This window comes from Electrophorus electricus, chromosome 14 (assembly GCF_041902795.1).
Source record: "Electrophorus electricus isolate QZ-2024a chromosome 14, ASM4190279v1, whole genome shotgun sequence".
In the NCBI taxonomy this organism is placed as follows: Eukaryota; Metazoa; Chordata; class Actinopteri; order Gymnotiformes; family Gymnotidae; genus Electrophorus; species Electrophorus electricus.
This window is the reverse complement of record NC_137510.1, coordinates 17,960,001-17,976,109: the sequence shown is the minus strand read 5'-3', so window position 1 is coordinate 17,976,109 and position 16,109 is coordinate 17,960,001. Positions and strand designations below refer to the sequence as shown.

The 16,109-nt window shown below is 37.0% G+C and overlaps 1 protein-coding gene and 1 long non-coding RNA gene across 2 annotated transcripts in view; both read left to right on the top strand.

Annotated features, from left to right (window-relative positions):
• The first annotated feature begins 252 nt into the window (after positions 1–252).
• Positions 253–3,324, top strand: neurod6a (neuronal differentiation 6a). The gene is made up of 2 exons (XM_027015793.3): positions 253–364; positions 830–3,324. The coding sequence occupies exon 2, from the start codon at positions 840–842 to the stop codon at positions 1,848–1,850; it is 1,011 nt and encodes a 336-aa protein (XP_026871594.1). The 5' UTR covers positions 253–364; positions 830–839; the 3' UTR covers positions 1,851–3,324.
• Positions 3,325–13,413: 10,089 nt separating this feature from the next.
• Positions 13,414–16,109, top strand: part of LOC113581032 (uncharacterized) — an 8,598-nt gene continuing 5,902 nt past the window's right edge. The window contains exon 1 of the long non-coding RNA XR_003411028.3: positions 13,414–16,109. This exon is cut by the window's right edge and continues 2,579 nt beyond it. This is a non-coding gene — a long non-coding RNA (uncharacterized LOC113581032).

The following is a 16,109-nucleotide window of genomic DNA, read 5'->3' as shown; positions in this document are numbered from 1 at the left end:
AAGCATGTCTTTACCAGCTAAGTCACCTGATTGTAGTGTTGGCCAGTGTTTTTCTGTCATTTCAGGGGGGGTTATTGTGGTTTACCAGTGCTATCCAGCTAAAGGCATGCCAGATGATCAGGGAGGAATAATGTCCCTAGGGACCAAATCACGTGATGAGCACAGCCATGTGACGTCAGCAGCAGATGGCATGGGTACCAGTTCTGGCAGTTGGCATCAGTGTCATTTCTGTAAGAGCGAAAGAGAGCGACAGGGAGGTGAGAGAATCACATTGGCTGTTCCGCTGCGTACACACTTGGAGCAGGCGCGGAGAAGTTCAAAAAGCCTAGGAAAATGGAAATTGCCTTTTGACCCAAACATACAGGTACAATTAAATGTATTATCAGTGTGTGTAGAATGCGCGTATTGTCATGATGTTATTCCAAACCCATATTGTAGGGAATAAACCACTGACCACGGTTTGCAAGGAGACGACACAGGTTGCAGGTGTCAGACAGGATGGATACTTTAGATTGTCTTTAGCTAAAAAAATCGAAAATATTTTAATAACATTTGCAAATTGTCAGTTTTAATTGGATATCCATGTTATCTGTAGTTATTAATATTTGTACATTTAACAGTTATTTTCAATGAAACCGACATTAATTCCCCAAAGGGTTAGAAGGGGCAATATTGAATGCATATATAATGCAATATTGAATGCATTTGCGACAAAATTTACATTATTTAGTACGTGAAGGAATTTTATTGTTTTACATATAAATAAAATGTCGTGCTTTGAATGCCTCCTACAGTCATTCAATAGTTATCGTTTCTTCTCCGCCTCTAGCAAGACTACAATGCTGACTTTACCATTTGAGGAGCCCGTAATGATGGATGCTCAGTTTGTGGCAAACTTTCCACGGGACTGTGTGGGTGAAATGAAAGTCAATAAACATGATACCTTTAAAAAGGAGGAGATGCTCTCACATACAGATATTAAAACCATGGAAGATGATGAATCGGAAAAAGATGATGATGAGAGAGATGAAGGCCAAGACGAAAATGGTCTGCCACGGAGGAGAGGCCCGCGGAAAAAGAAAATGACCAAAGACCGGATAGACAGGGTTAAGCTCAGGAGGATGGAGGCAAACGCAAGGGAGAGGAACAGAATGCATGGTCTTAACAACGCCCTGGATAGTCTGCGAAAGGTGGTGCCTTGTTACTCTAAAACTCAGAAACTGTCGAAAATCGAAACCCTGCGACTTGCGAAAAACTACATCTGGGCCCTTTCGGAGATCTTGAGCACCGGCAAGAGGCCAGACCTTTTGACCTTCGTTCAGACATTGTGCAAGGGATTGTCCCAGCCTACGACCAATTTAGTCGCTGGCTGTCTCCAACTGAATGCCAGGAACTTCATCACTGATCACAACGGGGAGGCGTCTTTCTCTGGCAGATCTCCATACGACTCCATGTACCCAGCCTACCATAGCCCCGATGAGGTGACGCCCTCTGGGCATGGCAGCAGTACTGTGGACAACGTTAAACCCTTCAGGCCATATAGCTACTGCAGTGCATATGAATCATTCTACGAGAGTACTTCTCCAGAATGCTCAAGCCCTCAGTTTGACGGTCCACTAAGCCCCCCGCTTAACTTTAATGGCATATTTTCCCTAAAGCATGAGGACCCTGCTGATTATGGTAAGAGCTGCCACTATGGTATGCGCTACTGCGCGGTGCCAACCCGCTCCTCTCTCAGCCAGAATGCAATGTCGAGGGGATCCTCTGACATCCATTTCCCCTATGACATTCATCTCCGCGGTCAGTTTTACCCCATGCAAGATGAATTAAACACGACTTTTCATAATTAATGAGTGAAAGTCAAATGTGACCAACCCTTTTGCAGGGTAATTACTGAAAATAACGAACTTAACCCACACTTGTATTATTTATACCGTTCTGCATTATGGGCTTTTGGTTACAGGCCAGCTAATATTTTATGTATTCGGTTTAAATGAATAGAGCATTTGCTTAACACAAACATTTTTAGTGTGGAATATTCTTGAAAAACAAAAATAATGCATTTGTTTAGTTTCATTAATATTTCAATCCCACAAAATGTTAAATAATTCTAATATCGCAATGTTGATGTAACTCAAAATATAGGATATCAATTATTACGACATTTACTGTCTGTACAATATGTTATTTAACCTTTGTAGCGTCCAGTAAAGCTGTCCAATTTTCATCGCATTTATGCAAACCGCTGCCCATGCGTCCCGTATAAATGCATGGCCATTCATTCCGAAATTAATTATAAAATACAAAAAAAACAAAAAAACAGGAGAGCAATAAATGCAAAGGGAACTATGCAACACACATCGTCCTTTTGCAAGTCAAAGTCTATGATAAACCCAACTAGGCCTGCATTTCTTAAAGTAGCCTAATCATCTGCGTTTTTAAATGTTTGCTAGGTATGCCAGTTAATAGTGGGATTATACTGCTGCCAGTTTTATTTATGTATGTATATTGATTTGCCTTTCAGAGTTTATTTTACTGATATTAATACATTAGGTTGTGTCGAATAAGGTGTGATTTTCATTATGTTCGTTTTTTCATGTTTGAGACGTTAAATATGCGAACGATAGAATAAATGGATTGATTTGATATCCTTAACGATTAACTTTATTATATATAATTATATATCCCTTAAAAACAATTTTTCAAGAATTCTGAATTATGTTCCGAAATCATGTATTTGTCTGTATTTCTTTGACCTTCAATATTTGGAACATGGACAATCTCATTTATGACAGGTGTTAGTCATAACAAATTCGCACTTAAAAGTTTTCTAAGCCTATAAACTGCACACAAAAAAGCAAACGTTTTTGCCCAGATCTTGAAATAAAGAAGACCTTGGAAGGTTTACACTTTGTTAATGTGAGTACATTATGCAATTGTTTGACTTTTCTTTTTTTTTTAATTGTACAGTTAGTTGATATGATGGTGAAGATTTTGCGCACAGCCTCGAAACAATCATGTGTACAAATATATTTACATTTTTTAAAATTAAAGCATGTAATATATTTGATGGAAAGGTCTGTGTCATGTATAGTGAAATCATGCCATGGGAATTCCTTGCCTTAATGATATATAGCTGGCACCCATCAGTTATGCAATGTAATGAATGTCTTCAGTGGTGGATTCGTACATCTTTCTCAAAACAGTATGATGAGAGGTTTTGTGCAAACGTAACGGAATGCACTAAAACTGGTCTTGTGCAGATTTGTACACTGTCATTAAGTTGTTTTGTAAAGCAAAATAAACATCAATTCAATACTGTAAGTTTCTCTTTAATGAATACATCATCCGCCGTTTTCAGCTGTCTCAAGTCATATATAATAAGATATATCGATGTCAAATATTCATTACTGTTGTTGTTGTTGTTGTTGTTGTTGTTCTTTTTGTTCTTGTTCTTGTTTACATACGAAACTCTGAAAAGCATTAGAGCATTTAGCATAGCTCGATTAATTTCGATAATTCGTACACTTTGTGTTCAAGTAAGATATTTTCATCACATTTCTTATGGCAATATATGATCAATATACATGAATGAAGTACAGGGTAAAATCGTAATTAACTTTTATTTAATATAAACGCAAAAACATTACATCACAATGCTAGAAATTGTAGCATTTATAGAAAACAACTCCACGTGACACTTTGTAATAGTCATCGTTTTATACATATTTTTAAAACATGAAAGAACAGAGAGAGGCGAGTCTGGGACAGTTTTGTCTTTACTGGGTATGAACATGCCACCAAGTTTGGCGCAGCAGTTGGATCCAAGCCAGAAAGCGACAGACTGCGGATCAAACCCTTCCGGGAAAGAGTCCTGGGTGCCTCTAATCCCCGGGCGAATTTGCATTGTCATCCCTGAAATTTGACTGCCTGCAAATAAGAGACATTTTGACAGGTTACAGTGTAATAGTTCAGAGAATGAGTTGGTTGAAGAACCCATAGTTCAAAGCTGGAGGCCTAACGTGCAGTCCCATATTGAGCAACAAGAATTTAATGTTTTGTATAGCTGGCTTTATCGATTACGTCTTTTTATTTAAAATTATCAGTGTCGGGTGCGCTTTGTATTCGGCAAAACCGAACAGACCGTCATTTTAACTAGTTCAGTGATGTGAAATGTATTAATCATTCCACGACTGATTTAAAAAGAATAGTGCAATCTAACGCTCGGACAAGTGTTAAACTCTCCTTTAAAAGTTAATCCATTGTTTTAAAATTAAACAGCTTTGTTAAAATTGACAAAAGCATCCAAAATAAGGGAAAAACGGTGACGAAATTTAACAAAGTCTAAAGAACATGCTACACCTAAGAAATAAAGCTGACATAATGAAAATGGAACAGAAATATCTAACCTTTTAACGTAAATAACTTCTTTATTACTGATTAATATTTTTGACTTGTTTATTGTTTTTACGATGAAAATACATTTTTAATCATATTTAAAAGTTTAAGTCTAGAACATTTTTATGTCGTCTAGTCTTTCGTTCTTCAATCATCGCCACCGCCATCGCTATAGAATGCTACTACTACTACTACTACTACTACTATTATTAATATTATTATTATTATTATTATTATTATTATTATTATTATTATTATTATTATTATTATAACTATATAACTTAAATAAATTAGAATTAAGAATAATTTTATGGATAGTCTTACTGTTAAACTTAATTTAAATACAACTGTGATATTTAAAGAATAAATATATGAGGTTTAATTAAATAAACTAATCAAAGTCAATAAAAAGGTTAAATAAAATTAAAACAACAAGGTGCATTATACCATGTGGGCTATTTTTTCTATAGGTTGAATTTATGTGGTGATTGTCAGATGTGAAGAACCAAATGTGATTTGCAAAGTTGCAAAAGGACTTCTCTGTCTTCACATGTGACTGACAATAGCTGAGGTGACTCAGTCTCTATGGTGAGAGCAGCAGATGGTGAAGGCTGAGGCTGAGATGGTGAGGGACACTTGTCCTGTTCACGCTGAGCCAGGCACCAGGAAAACACAGAAGTGGAGTGCTACGTAGCTGGTGTAAATGGTCATCAAATATGACCCAGAACAGGCTATCCTACAGACGTCAGATCATACTGTCCTTCCCTTGTCCTCTCAACAACTCTTTGAATTCTTTAGTAAATATATTTATTATTGATTCAGATTTACAAAATTTTAATAGTATTCAAGTGGAATAAGTGTGGGAAAGGCCCGAAAACATTTTTACAATGAGCGATTTTCATGAAAATCTGCTCACTTTCATGATTGGGATTTGGCCTTTTAAAGCCATATATCTGCAGGAGCATTTCTTGGTGTTAGCATCGTTAAAATAAGCTGTGGTATCTGAACAATGTTAATAGTGTAACGGAGCATATGGCACTGCAGTGTGTGTGGGTGTGGGTGGCTGTAGGTGAGTTAGGTATGTGAATCATTTTCCCTATTGGCCAGTGCTCATTGCTCATTATTTCAGCCTGCATGACATGATCACATTAGCCCATGCTCTTAACTTCCATATTGGAGAGGTTGTTGAGTATGGTCCTATGGCATGATAAAGTCGGCGATATGACAGTGAAAGTGTCTGGACATGCACATGGCAGATCATCACAAGGTCATTGACCATATCAGCATATTAAATGCTGAGTGTCTGGATGTCTGGTTCTGAATAATGGAATCTGCTTTTCGGGGTGAGTTATGACCTGGTGTATGTGCATGTAGCAGAAAGGTGTATTTTGTTCACTGTCACTACCAAAGGTTCACTCAGTAACCCTGGGTAACAGACACCTGAGTGCCTATGAGACACTGCACAGAATGAATAGCCTGTTAATAATAACATCCAGGTAATTAAAAGTGAAAAATGTTGTGCTCGCATGATGTTGATTTATCTGTGTGGGGCTATGGCCTTCTCCTCACACATCCACCTCAACTTGGCTGAGAGAGTGCTGTCATTCTCTTTCTGTCTTTGTGTATACACACACACACACACACACACACACACACACGTTCTCCCTCTCATTTTCTCTGTCATCGTTCCCAAAATTCTCCACAAGTCCCGGGTCGCAGATGGTGTGGGACACAGAATTTTCCCCATTAAATTCCTAATAATCTTTTTTGCAGTGCTGGTGGCAGAGGGGGGTGAGGCATAGGGATTTCTCATTTTAATTAGAGGGTTTAAGGAGCTAAGCCCCTTTGAAAAGCGTGTCCTCTGAGAGGTGGGTGCAGGTGATCCTCTAAACAGAAGTTGCAACCACATCGTCAGCCAGCAACTCGTTTACATATTAGATTGGTGTCAGGTTGGCACTCATCCTGGTTGAGAAAACTCCCCTATTTCTGAACTTGGCATATTCGCCACTTATTCTGGCATGGTGTGAGTGTTTTAGTATTAGGAGTTATAAGCTATGGTGTATATGCTGAAAGAGATCAGTATACACTTTTTAGCACAGAAACAATGTGATTCTCCCTAACACATGTTTATTTATGGGTTCATTGAGTGAAGAAAAAAATGTATACATTCAGGAGATGGGCCAGTTTATATATACAGTAGTTTTACATGTTTCAAACAGTCACATAATTTCGGCACTGTAAAGATGACACACTCTGACACAATTCAACAAGACGTTGACCTCATCAGTCTATGGAGGCCTTGATGTGAATTTAAAAGCCCAATATTAAATATGTAAGAGCTACTCCCATTTGGACAAATTACATGAAGTTTGTCTGCATTAGACATGGGCTAATCTGAAGCACATTTAGGGGTAATTTAAAAAGGAAGTTAGACAATAAGGTAATTTGTATTCCTGTTTAAGACAAGATTTTAAAAAAGCTTAATGACCAGAGCTCTCTGATAAATGCATTTGCTAGTGCAGAAAAGCTTAAAGTGCAATTTCAGCACAAAAGATTATTCACACCCGTATTGTATCTACTTCATTGAAGTAGGGTACAGTGATTACTCAAACGTACATTTGACCCGAGGTCTTTGGCTCAACACCCTGGATGTAATCCAGACAATTTGACTATTGTGAAGTTCAGAGACACATTTAACTTTAGCAGGCCAAGAATTTATCAAAAATCAGTACCATGCCAAAAGACATTTTTTATTCCAATTGTGTCTAAATTACCGTTTACATGTATAGGATGCATGAGCAATAGAATTCTTTTTTGTTTTATTTTGGTATTTTCAGGCAAACAGACAAACCAGTCAGAAACACAGGCCAACAGGGTTCTCAAAAACAGATTCATAATACACATACAGGAATAGACAGGCAAATGTAATGCAAGAGCAGAAGTAAGTCCATATAAACAAGGACACTAAAATACATCTCAATCACACTAGATTCAACTGCCAACACTTCACACAATATTGAGGGAAATAGAAGTATATAAACTTGTGTGTTAATGAGTCAGTGAGAACAGGTGTGGGTGATAATGAGGAGTGGTGGCAGAGTGGAGTCAGACGACAGGACCAGTAAGCTGTAGAGGAGCCAGAGGAGTTCTCAGGTCACAAATTCCATTACAATTGTATTACACTGACTTCCACTCTCCTTACCTATAAAGCAATGTGAAGTTCATATAGCCACTATTTTAATCCAAAGCAACTTCCAGTTATGGGTGAAGACAACACGAGCAATTGAGGATTAAGGGTCTTGCACAGGGGCCCCAACAGTGGCAACTGGGCAGTTGTAGGATTTGAACTGGCAACCATCTGATTACCAGTCAAGTACCATAAGCACCAAGCTACCACTAGCCCTGTGCACAGAATATGACATTGCCTATACCAGTGCTACTTTGTATAAGCCTTTAATTTTGCAAAAATTGCAAATAATTGGGAAGTAAGAAAAGAATATCTGAACAGACCTGAGGCATCACTAGTATTTCTATAACACTCACTTTGGTTGGATTAAACATTACTTTTATTCAGTTGATGTCATTATTACAAAACGTTGACAAAAATGTAATACAACAGCAACAAAAAATCCAGTTAATGTAACCACCATGATAAATTCACCATTATAAAATTAGATGAAGTATGGTTTTAAAGAAAAAAAAATATTTTATATACAAGCTGTACACATTAGTGTAAACTTCAGTGCACCAAAATGATTCATATAGTTCCATATGGGGAAAAACATAAATAAGTAACTCCTTGTTAACATTTTGTGTGTATGAGGGTGTGTATGTGTGTGTGTGTGTGTGTGTGTATTGGGGGGTGGAGGTGACAGTAAGAGTGAACTGGCACAGACACAAGGACCAAATGGTCTCTTGGCATCAGATTCAAAGCCATAAATTTCTACTATCATTTACTGAGGAGACAATATCTACAGTGCCTTGTGAAACTATTCACCCCTTTTGGTGTTTTTCTTGTTTTGTTGTATTACAACCAGGAATCAAAATGGATTTTTATTTTTCTATTTCATGTAATGGACCTAACAAAATCTACCCACTAAATTAATTAAAACAAAATAAAGGATATAGCAGCACCACAAAGATGGCAAGAGGAGGCCACCTACCAAAATACACAGACCAAGCAAGGAGGAATAAACACCACAGATAACATTGAAGGAGCTCCAAAGAGATGGGAGAATCTGTCCAGAGGATAACTTTGAGTCATACACTCTACAGAACAAGGTTTTATGGAAGAAAACAATTTAGAAAACATGTTTGGAGTTGCTAAACAACAAGTTTGGCATCAATCACATTGAAAAAAGGTTCTCTGGTCAGATGAGACTGAAATTGAACTTTTTGTTTGGCACAAACCCACCACTTACCATCACTCCGAGAACACCATTCCCACAGTGAAGCATGGTGGTGGCAGTATCATGCTGTGGAGATGCTTTTCATCAGCAGGGCTTGAAAACTGATCAGGATTAAAGGAAAGATGGATGGCAATAAATAAGGGCAATTTTTTAAAGAATACCTGTTTCAGTCTGCCAGAGTTTTGAGACTTTGAGAGTCTGAGGTTCACCAGCAGGACACCGACCCTAAGCATACCACTAAAGCTACACTGGAGTGGAGTGGAAATTTAAATGTCTTGGAATGGTCTAGTCAAAGCCCAGACCTCAAACCAATAAAGAATCTGTGGCATGACTTGAAGATTGCTGTACCAATGCAACCCATCTAAAATGAAGGAGCTGGAACAGCTTTGCTTTGAAGAATAGGCAAAAATCCCAAGGACTAGACATGCTAAGATAATAGAAACAAACCCCAAGAGACTTGCAGCTGTAACTGCAGCAAAATGTGGCTCTTTGAGTGGGGTTGCCTATGCACATTAAAGATGTTTTTAAATATTTTTTTTTTTCTTGTCACAAATATTTTGCAACTTCAAAGTGGGTAGGCATGTTATGTAAATAACATGGTACAAACACCCCAAAAATCAATTTTAATTCCAGGTTGTAATCCAACAAAACATGAAAAATCAAGGGGTGAATACTTTCACAAGGCACTGTAAATGCCATGCTAACACCATGTTCAGTACATGGCACTTATTTGTAAGCAGACATTTATATTTCTCACTAGGTTCAAAATGTAGCCTATCCAAAGGTCTTTAAATGACGTCTTAAAATGATTATATATGTTGTTTTTTTATGATGGTCTTACATTAATTAACACATTTCTGTTCTAAAATAGATAAATAACATATATCCACATTTAATGAGGAAACAATTTGTCATATAGTCATGTAAAATAATTAAAGGTATACATAAGAGGTTTGCAAGGTTTACAAAAAAAGTGTATGTCAGAATTATTTGTACTATGTACTATTTGTACAATGTTGATCTCTTTTAGCTAGTTGTTTTGAATGTGTAATAAGAAATGAATGCTTGCATTGTAATGCACATTGGTCACAGGTTATCCTGCACTCACATGCTAATAAGCAGAACTGCAGTAGTTATGTGTGCACATATGTGGCATATTTGTGCATGTGCATGCACGTGGTTGTTTGGAAAGGGGAGGCGAGGGGGAGCAAGCAGCAGGAGGTAGAAGGCAGCACTGAATTATAATGCCTGCATCCATCTCCCTCCATCAAGAACAGCAGGGGAAAGGTTCAAGCTTTCAAAGGAATTTGACCAGTTCCGTGGCCCAACATATCAATATGTTGATCAATACCACAGCAAAGAAATTTAGGCCATTAAGTCTGATAGTCATGTTAATTCTTTACTCTCTCAATACAGCATTTCTTCTGATTTGTCACTAGAAAAATGATCTCTTCACTCTCATTTTCCACAGCATCTCCATGGCTTCATGTTTACATGCCTGCTACTGGATAATGGATGTCATCCATAGTAAATTTACCATAGTAATCAGCAGAGTTCATCTTTGCTATATACCTCCTCCTTTGGCACACTGCCACTGTATCCTCTCCATTGGGGCCACATTTGCCAGGCTGACATTGGTGGCATGCCTGAGTAGCCTTTTCCCTGTGCAGACCTCAGGGAACAGATTGGTTGAACTTTGCTGATTTTATATGGTAGTAAAAAGTGGTGGAGTCTGGGAGTTGGGGGTGTTTTGGTACTTGGTCATGTTCCAAAAAAGTGTCATAGTAGACCATGTATCACCAGCTGGAGCCAGAGCCCAACCCCTCAGTCTCTGTAGTGTCAGACGCCACCTGGAGAGGAGGAGAAGAGAGAGAAGAAAGAGAGAGTGGCACACAGATACACAAAGGCCTAACAGGAGTGGTTACTGCTAAGGGTCAAACCACGTGATTTCATTTCTCACTCGTTAATTAGATATTGCTACTTCACGTAGTGCTATTCAAAAATGCTAAGTCTTACATTACTATCTAGTATAATTTTTAAAAATAGCTGAGAGGACTAAGCATAATTTATCTTGCTATGTGAAAGCAATGTCTGGATTTTGTAAGCATTTCTGTATATCAGTTTGTGTCACCTGGGCAAAAACCAAGTCTAAAAACAGATTTGCTTGTGTAGAATTAAAGCAAAAAGATGCTGTTCAAAGCAAGGGTGCATTCATTTATATTTTAACAAAACATTTTCAGATTCTATCAAAGACCTAAAAATGTGTGAGTGGGTTATAAAAAAAAATGGTGAGCAATAAACAGGCAGGCAGGTGTTGATGATGCAAATGAAACAGATGACAGATGGTTAGTGGCTCCATCACTCACTGTGTGGATAATGGATAGAGGTAATCAAATTCCTCTGTGAATTTGGGACTTTCTTCAGAACTTTCCCCATACCACCATCAAACTCTCTCTGCATGGTACAGCTCCAGTAGAGCAGCATGGCCTGGGTTCTGAAAGACTATGCCATGTTCTGCTGTCAATTTCCAGAAATGTGCTATAGTCAATGGAGCCTTCAAGTTGCTCATGCCCTATGGCATTTCACTTTTCAAATCACAGTAAGCAACAAGTCAAAGTATTGTTGGTGCTAGTGTTGCCTTTAGGTCTCAACCACTTTACAAAATGTTACAAAACCACAGTTAAAAAATGATAATAGGACCAAAGTGCCCTAAGCTGAACTCCATCCTGTACATCAAGGATATCTGCACATAAACACAAAGAAAAAAAAAATACTGTATTGGAAGGCTTCAGACAATATACGTCTATAAAGCATGCTCTGCTATTTGCAAAACAATTTGCCATAAGCTACAGCAAGCTAAATGACAAGCTCTAGAAACTCATCATTTTAAAATATATTTTTCATCAAATAGGAAAAACAGTTGTCTTTAAGTTTAAAATTTGTAAAAACAAGATGCATTTGGGGACGGACTGAATCTTTTATCAGTCATCACCATCCTATGGTAATGCAACTAACAGTACTAAACAAATGTTCATTCATAACACTGATGTCTGCATGTATGAAAAAAAAAAAGCCAGTTACTCTTCCAATGCTATACTAACCTGCTTCTATATAAAACAGTTAAATTAGTTTATAGTGAACTGATGCTTTGTGAAACAAAAGACTGCAGATTATGTTGAACATATGTTGTGTTCTTAAATTATCACAAGTTTGTATGATCAAAATGAAGTCAAGTTAGGCCTACGGCTGATTTCTCAGTTTTAGAACTATTTTAATGAACTTCTCAAACGTGTTTGCAAATTGCTGTCACCTCTTAATTGTCCCATATGCATATAAACCCCCTCATAAATCTGAATTGACAAGAAATGACAAACTCATCTTATATTTCTCATTTCAGCAGCTATCTTTATGCACATCACAGATTTGACTTTTAGCCACTAAGAAAAATACATTTCTCAGAACAAATAAACTTATAGGACAGAAATAATCATCATACATAATGTGGCAAAAAAATGCTTACTATATCTGTGTGTATAAACATGTGCTGCACTGAAGAGAGCACTTAAATGCCTGCACAGATGAAGGTGTGTACTCGTGTGTGTGAAGGGGCGGGTTTGTGTGGCTTGATTGTCAGTCGTGCTGGTATCCTCAGGCGCTGTGTGCCAGCCTGCCAGTCTGTGCCGTTACACCTTGCTGCCTTTTAAGATTGCCCTGCGGAGACAGCAAGGAGAGCGGCAATTTCTACACGCTACAGTCTGCTGGCCCTGGAGAGCCGTGAGTCAGGGACCGCTGCCAAGACTATACCCAGGAGAGAGCAGAGGGGGTAGGGGCATGAGGAACAGGCACAGCCCAGAACCAGGCGGCACAGAATAGGCTTGCCATGTGGAGGGGAGCACAGGGTCTCGGGAGCTCTTTACAGCAATATCTAATCATGATAATGCAAGTGCATACTTTAATTGGACAATACCATATATATGTTGTGGTCTATTCTATTCTAAGATGATCCATGAAGAAAAGTGTGGGTATATTTATATATGTATGTGTGCCATTTTCTTTATTTTTCATCTTCATCTACAAATGGTGGTGGATGGCAGAATGTAAATGAGATGGTTATTACACGAATGTTCATCAAGCTGAGCTGGAGAGACTTGAATAGCTTGATGAATATGCATGCAAATTTGTTAATTAAGTTAATTATTCTGCTGAAAATTCATTTGTCTTCCAAGGACTTTCTTGCAATGATTTTAACATGTTTCTATCATTAGTCATACTCCATGCTATTTAAAAGCACTTTGGTCCACTTTCCAAAAGTCTGACACAACCAGAAAAAGAAACTGAAAAGATAAAAGAAAAGAAAAAAAAAAGAATTTCATTGTTATTAAAAAGTGGATGATGGAATTTGTAAAAATTCCATTATGATATAAATATGCTCATAAGCACATGAGTTATGAGTTACCACAAGTAGCTTAATGTTAACAAGTAAATACTAATTAAATCTCACCAGATATATCTTACATACCTTATTAATAAAAAACAGTGGTATGTGATGCTACATTTAGACCATTTAATAGGTATAACTGGAGGTGTATTTGTATGCTGTGTATGACTACTTATCTTGGTATGTACAAATAGGCGATATACTCTTCCAACCTAAGAAACTGGCTGTATTTTTATTTGTACTGTTCAATCATGAGGTATGGAATTGATTCATAATTAAACATGTCAAAAAGTGTCTGCATGACAAAAAGTGTCTTTGCAATTATTGCCTTTACAATCAAATTGTTGCAATGATTATGGCTATTCCAGAACACTTTTCATATAAAGTCAGTCTTGTCTAAGTGACAATGATGTTTCATTAAATTTACTTGGGAAAAAAACAACTCATTATAGCAAATATTATTCACACACTAAATGTTTTTATTTCAGCATAGAGAAGCTGTTAAACTTTGTTTTGTATATAAATCTCCTGCAGTGCATATTTAATCATACACTTCTTGAAGGTATATTTCTGCAGCTGATGTCACTATAGTTTTACACACATATCTATAGAGAGGAAAATCACCTTTCAGAGAACATTTAAAGAACAATTAATGAAGGAGATAACGTTTCTTTCCTTCCATTACCAAAATATAGTGGTTGGCTCATCCTTAACAACACAATGTACTCACAAAACAAAATTAAAAGCAGACAAATACAAATACTCTTCTGAAAGCTACAAATTCACAAAGCATATAGGAGTTGTGAGTCTGAAAATTCAGTGCTAATTCAACCAGATTAAGGTGATAAAACCATTTCTACAGTGGCCTCAACAATGCAGACATACATTCAGTAATTACTTCATACAGATCATACAGGAGGTCTGAGTAGAAACATTAGAAACTGATGGGTTCATAGGTTTGCCATGAAACATGGACCATGCCTTGTAATATTGTATTTATGAAACCATTAAAATAATAATGTTGTTAAAGAGGACAAATATGTGTTTCAGATCTTAATGGTTTATATAACAAGAAATGAAGCACACGTTACTTTGACACATCAGTATACAATTTTTTGATTTTACTAACCATGTTTTTTTTAATTATATAGTAGGGTGAAATATATTGTAATCACTCCCATCTTTGGTAAGACTCAATAAATATAATTGCACTAAATAGATCTGCAGTAAATGCACTTCTAGTATTTAAAAATATTTCTAAGTGCTTGAAATTCCTGGTTCCTACTTAATTGCAGTTGCTCTATGGAGATCTATGGGATCTGAGACACACCTGCAGAAATGTATCTATGCATTGGAAATTAACTGGGGAATTTACAAACAAATAAGGAAAAGTCTATGTATTGTCCTTTCCCAACTCCTAGATTGCACAATCTTTACATAAATGTGCCACTGTACAACCAATTCTCAGAGGCTTACAAAACTATTTCAGGCCTCAACATAATTAAAATAAAAAGAGACATAATTAATTTGCGTTTAATTCACAGGACAACTTCAGTACAGCTACCCCGAGCAATCAAATATAACTCAGCTGTTTATGCAAATTATGTTTCCTGATAACTCATTATGACATTAAAGTTACCCAGCTTAGGTTGCACTTTGTGCAAATCCTTGAAGGGAGTAGTGAGCTTGCATGGAATCGTTACATTTTATAGCCATGGGCAGAGGTAAAACAAGAATGATGGAAAGTCCAATGAAGATTTACTGATAGAAAATAAATGAAAGAGAGCACTAAACTCTGGAACACTCTTCCAGAGGTTGAAGTGACCATTCCCAGATAGTGGCTCATTCAGTGCTCTTTTTGAGAAGTTATTTGAAATAAATGAGTACTATGATTAGCATTTTTATATGAAAGGACAAAACAGCTAGAACTTCCTAAATAAATCTATGTAAACAGAAGACAAAATTTGGTCTACTCTATTTTAAGTTCTACTACTGGGCAGCAACTGTCATTTCAACTTTCTAGTCTAGACGTCTAGACGACTCCAGGCTACAAAAGCACTGGTACTTCTTGGCTGTGCTTTGAACATTTTTTTTTGTCAGCATACCTCACAACCAGCCTTACAGAACTGTCTGAAAAATTTTAAAACTGATATACACAGATAATCAAATATACATTCATACCTTCCCAGTGTTAGTGAAAGATGTACTTTCTTGGAACTGAAAAGCAAAGCACTTGAGTTGGTTAATACCTACACTGATAATGGAATTGCATTCTCTCAAGTAGTCAACATAGAAACAAAATATGCATACAAATTTATTTTTCATGTTTCTATGGGTAATTAGACAGAGCTAGTCTGATAATTCATTTGGATACATGCCCTGAGTTTGAACCAAAACCATCTCATTCTTCCATGGAGGACACTGTATTAGTGCTCAGGTCAAAGGGACAGTTCCTGTTTTTATGATAAGTTGCTTTTAAAAATATACATAGGAGGTGGAGCTAGATGAGTGCATATGTAAGAAAATGGGGGAGGATACTCTTTGAGTAGAAGATATGGGGGAGGATACTCTTTGAGTAGAAGATATGTGGGAGGATACTCTTTGAGTAGAAGAGATGTGGGAGGATACACTTTGACTGTAAAAAATAGAAGACAAAATCTGAAGAGGACAAACTAATGCCTTATTATTGGATGTGCTTAAAACATATTTTGATAACCAATTTTGGAATCCCAAATAGAGACTTTTTATCTGATCCATTGACAGCAATATTTGGAATGGAAGAGTGGATTGACACTAGGAACAAACCCTCAATCAAAATACTATAGTCAGTAAAATAAAGCCGAAGCTATACCCTCAGTTGAGGC

Excerpts from the sequence above, each read along its gene's own strand:
- neurod6a (XM_027015793.3), top strand. The coding sequence starts at position 840 with ATGCTGACTTTACCATTTGAGGAGCCCGTAATGATGGATGCTCAGTTT.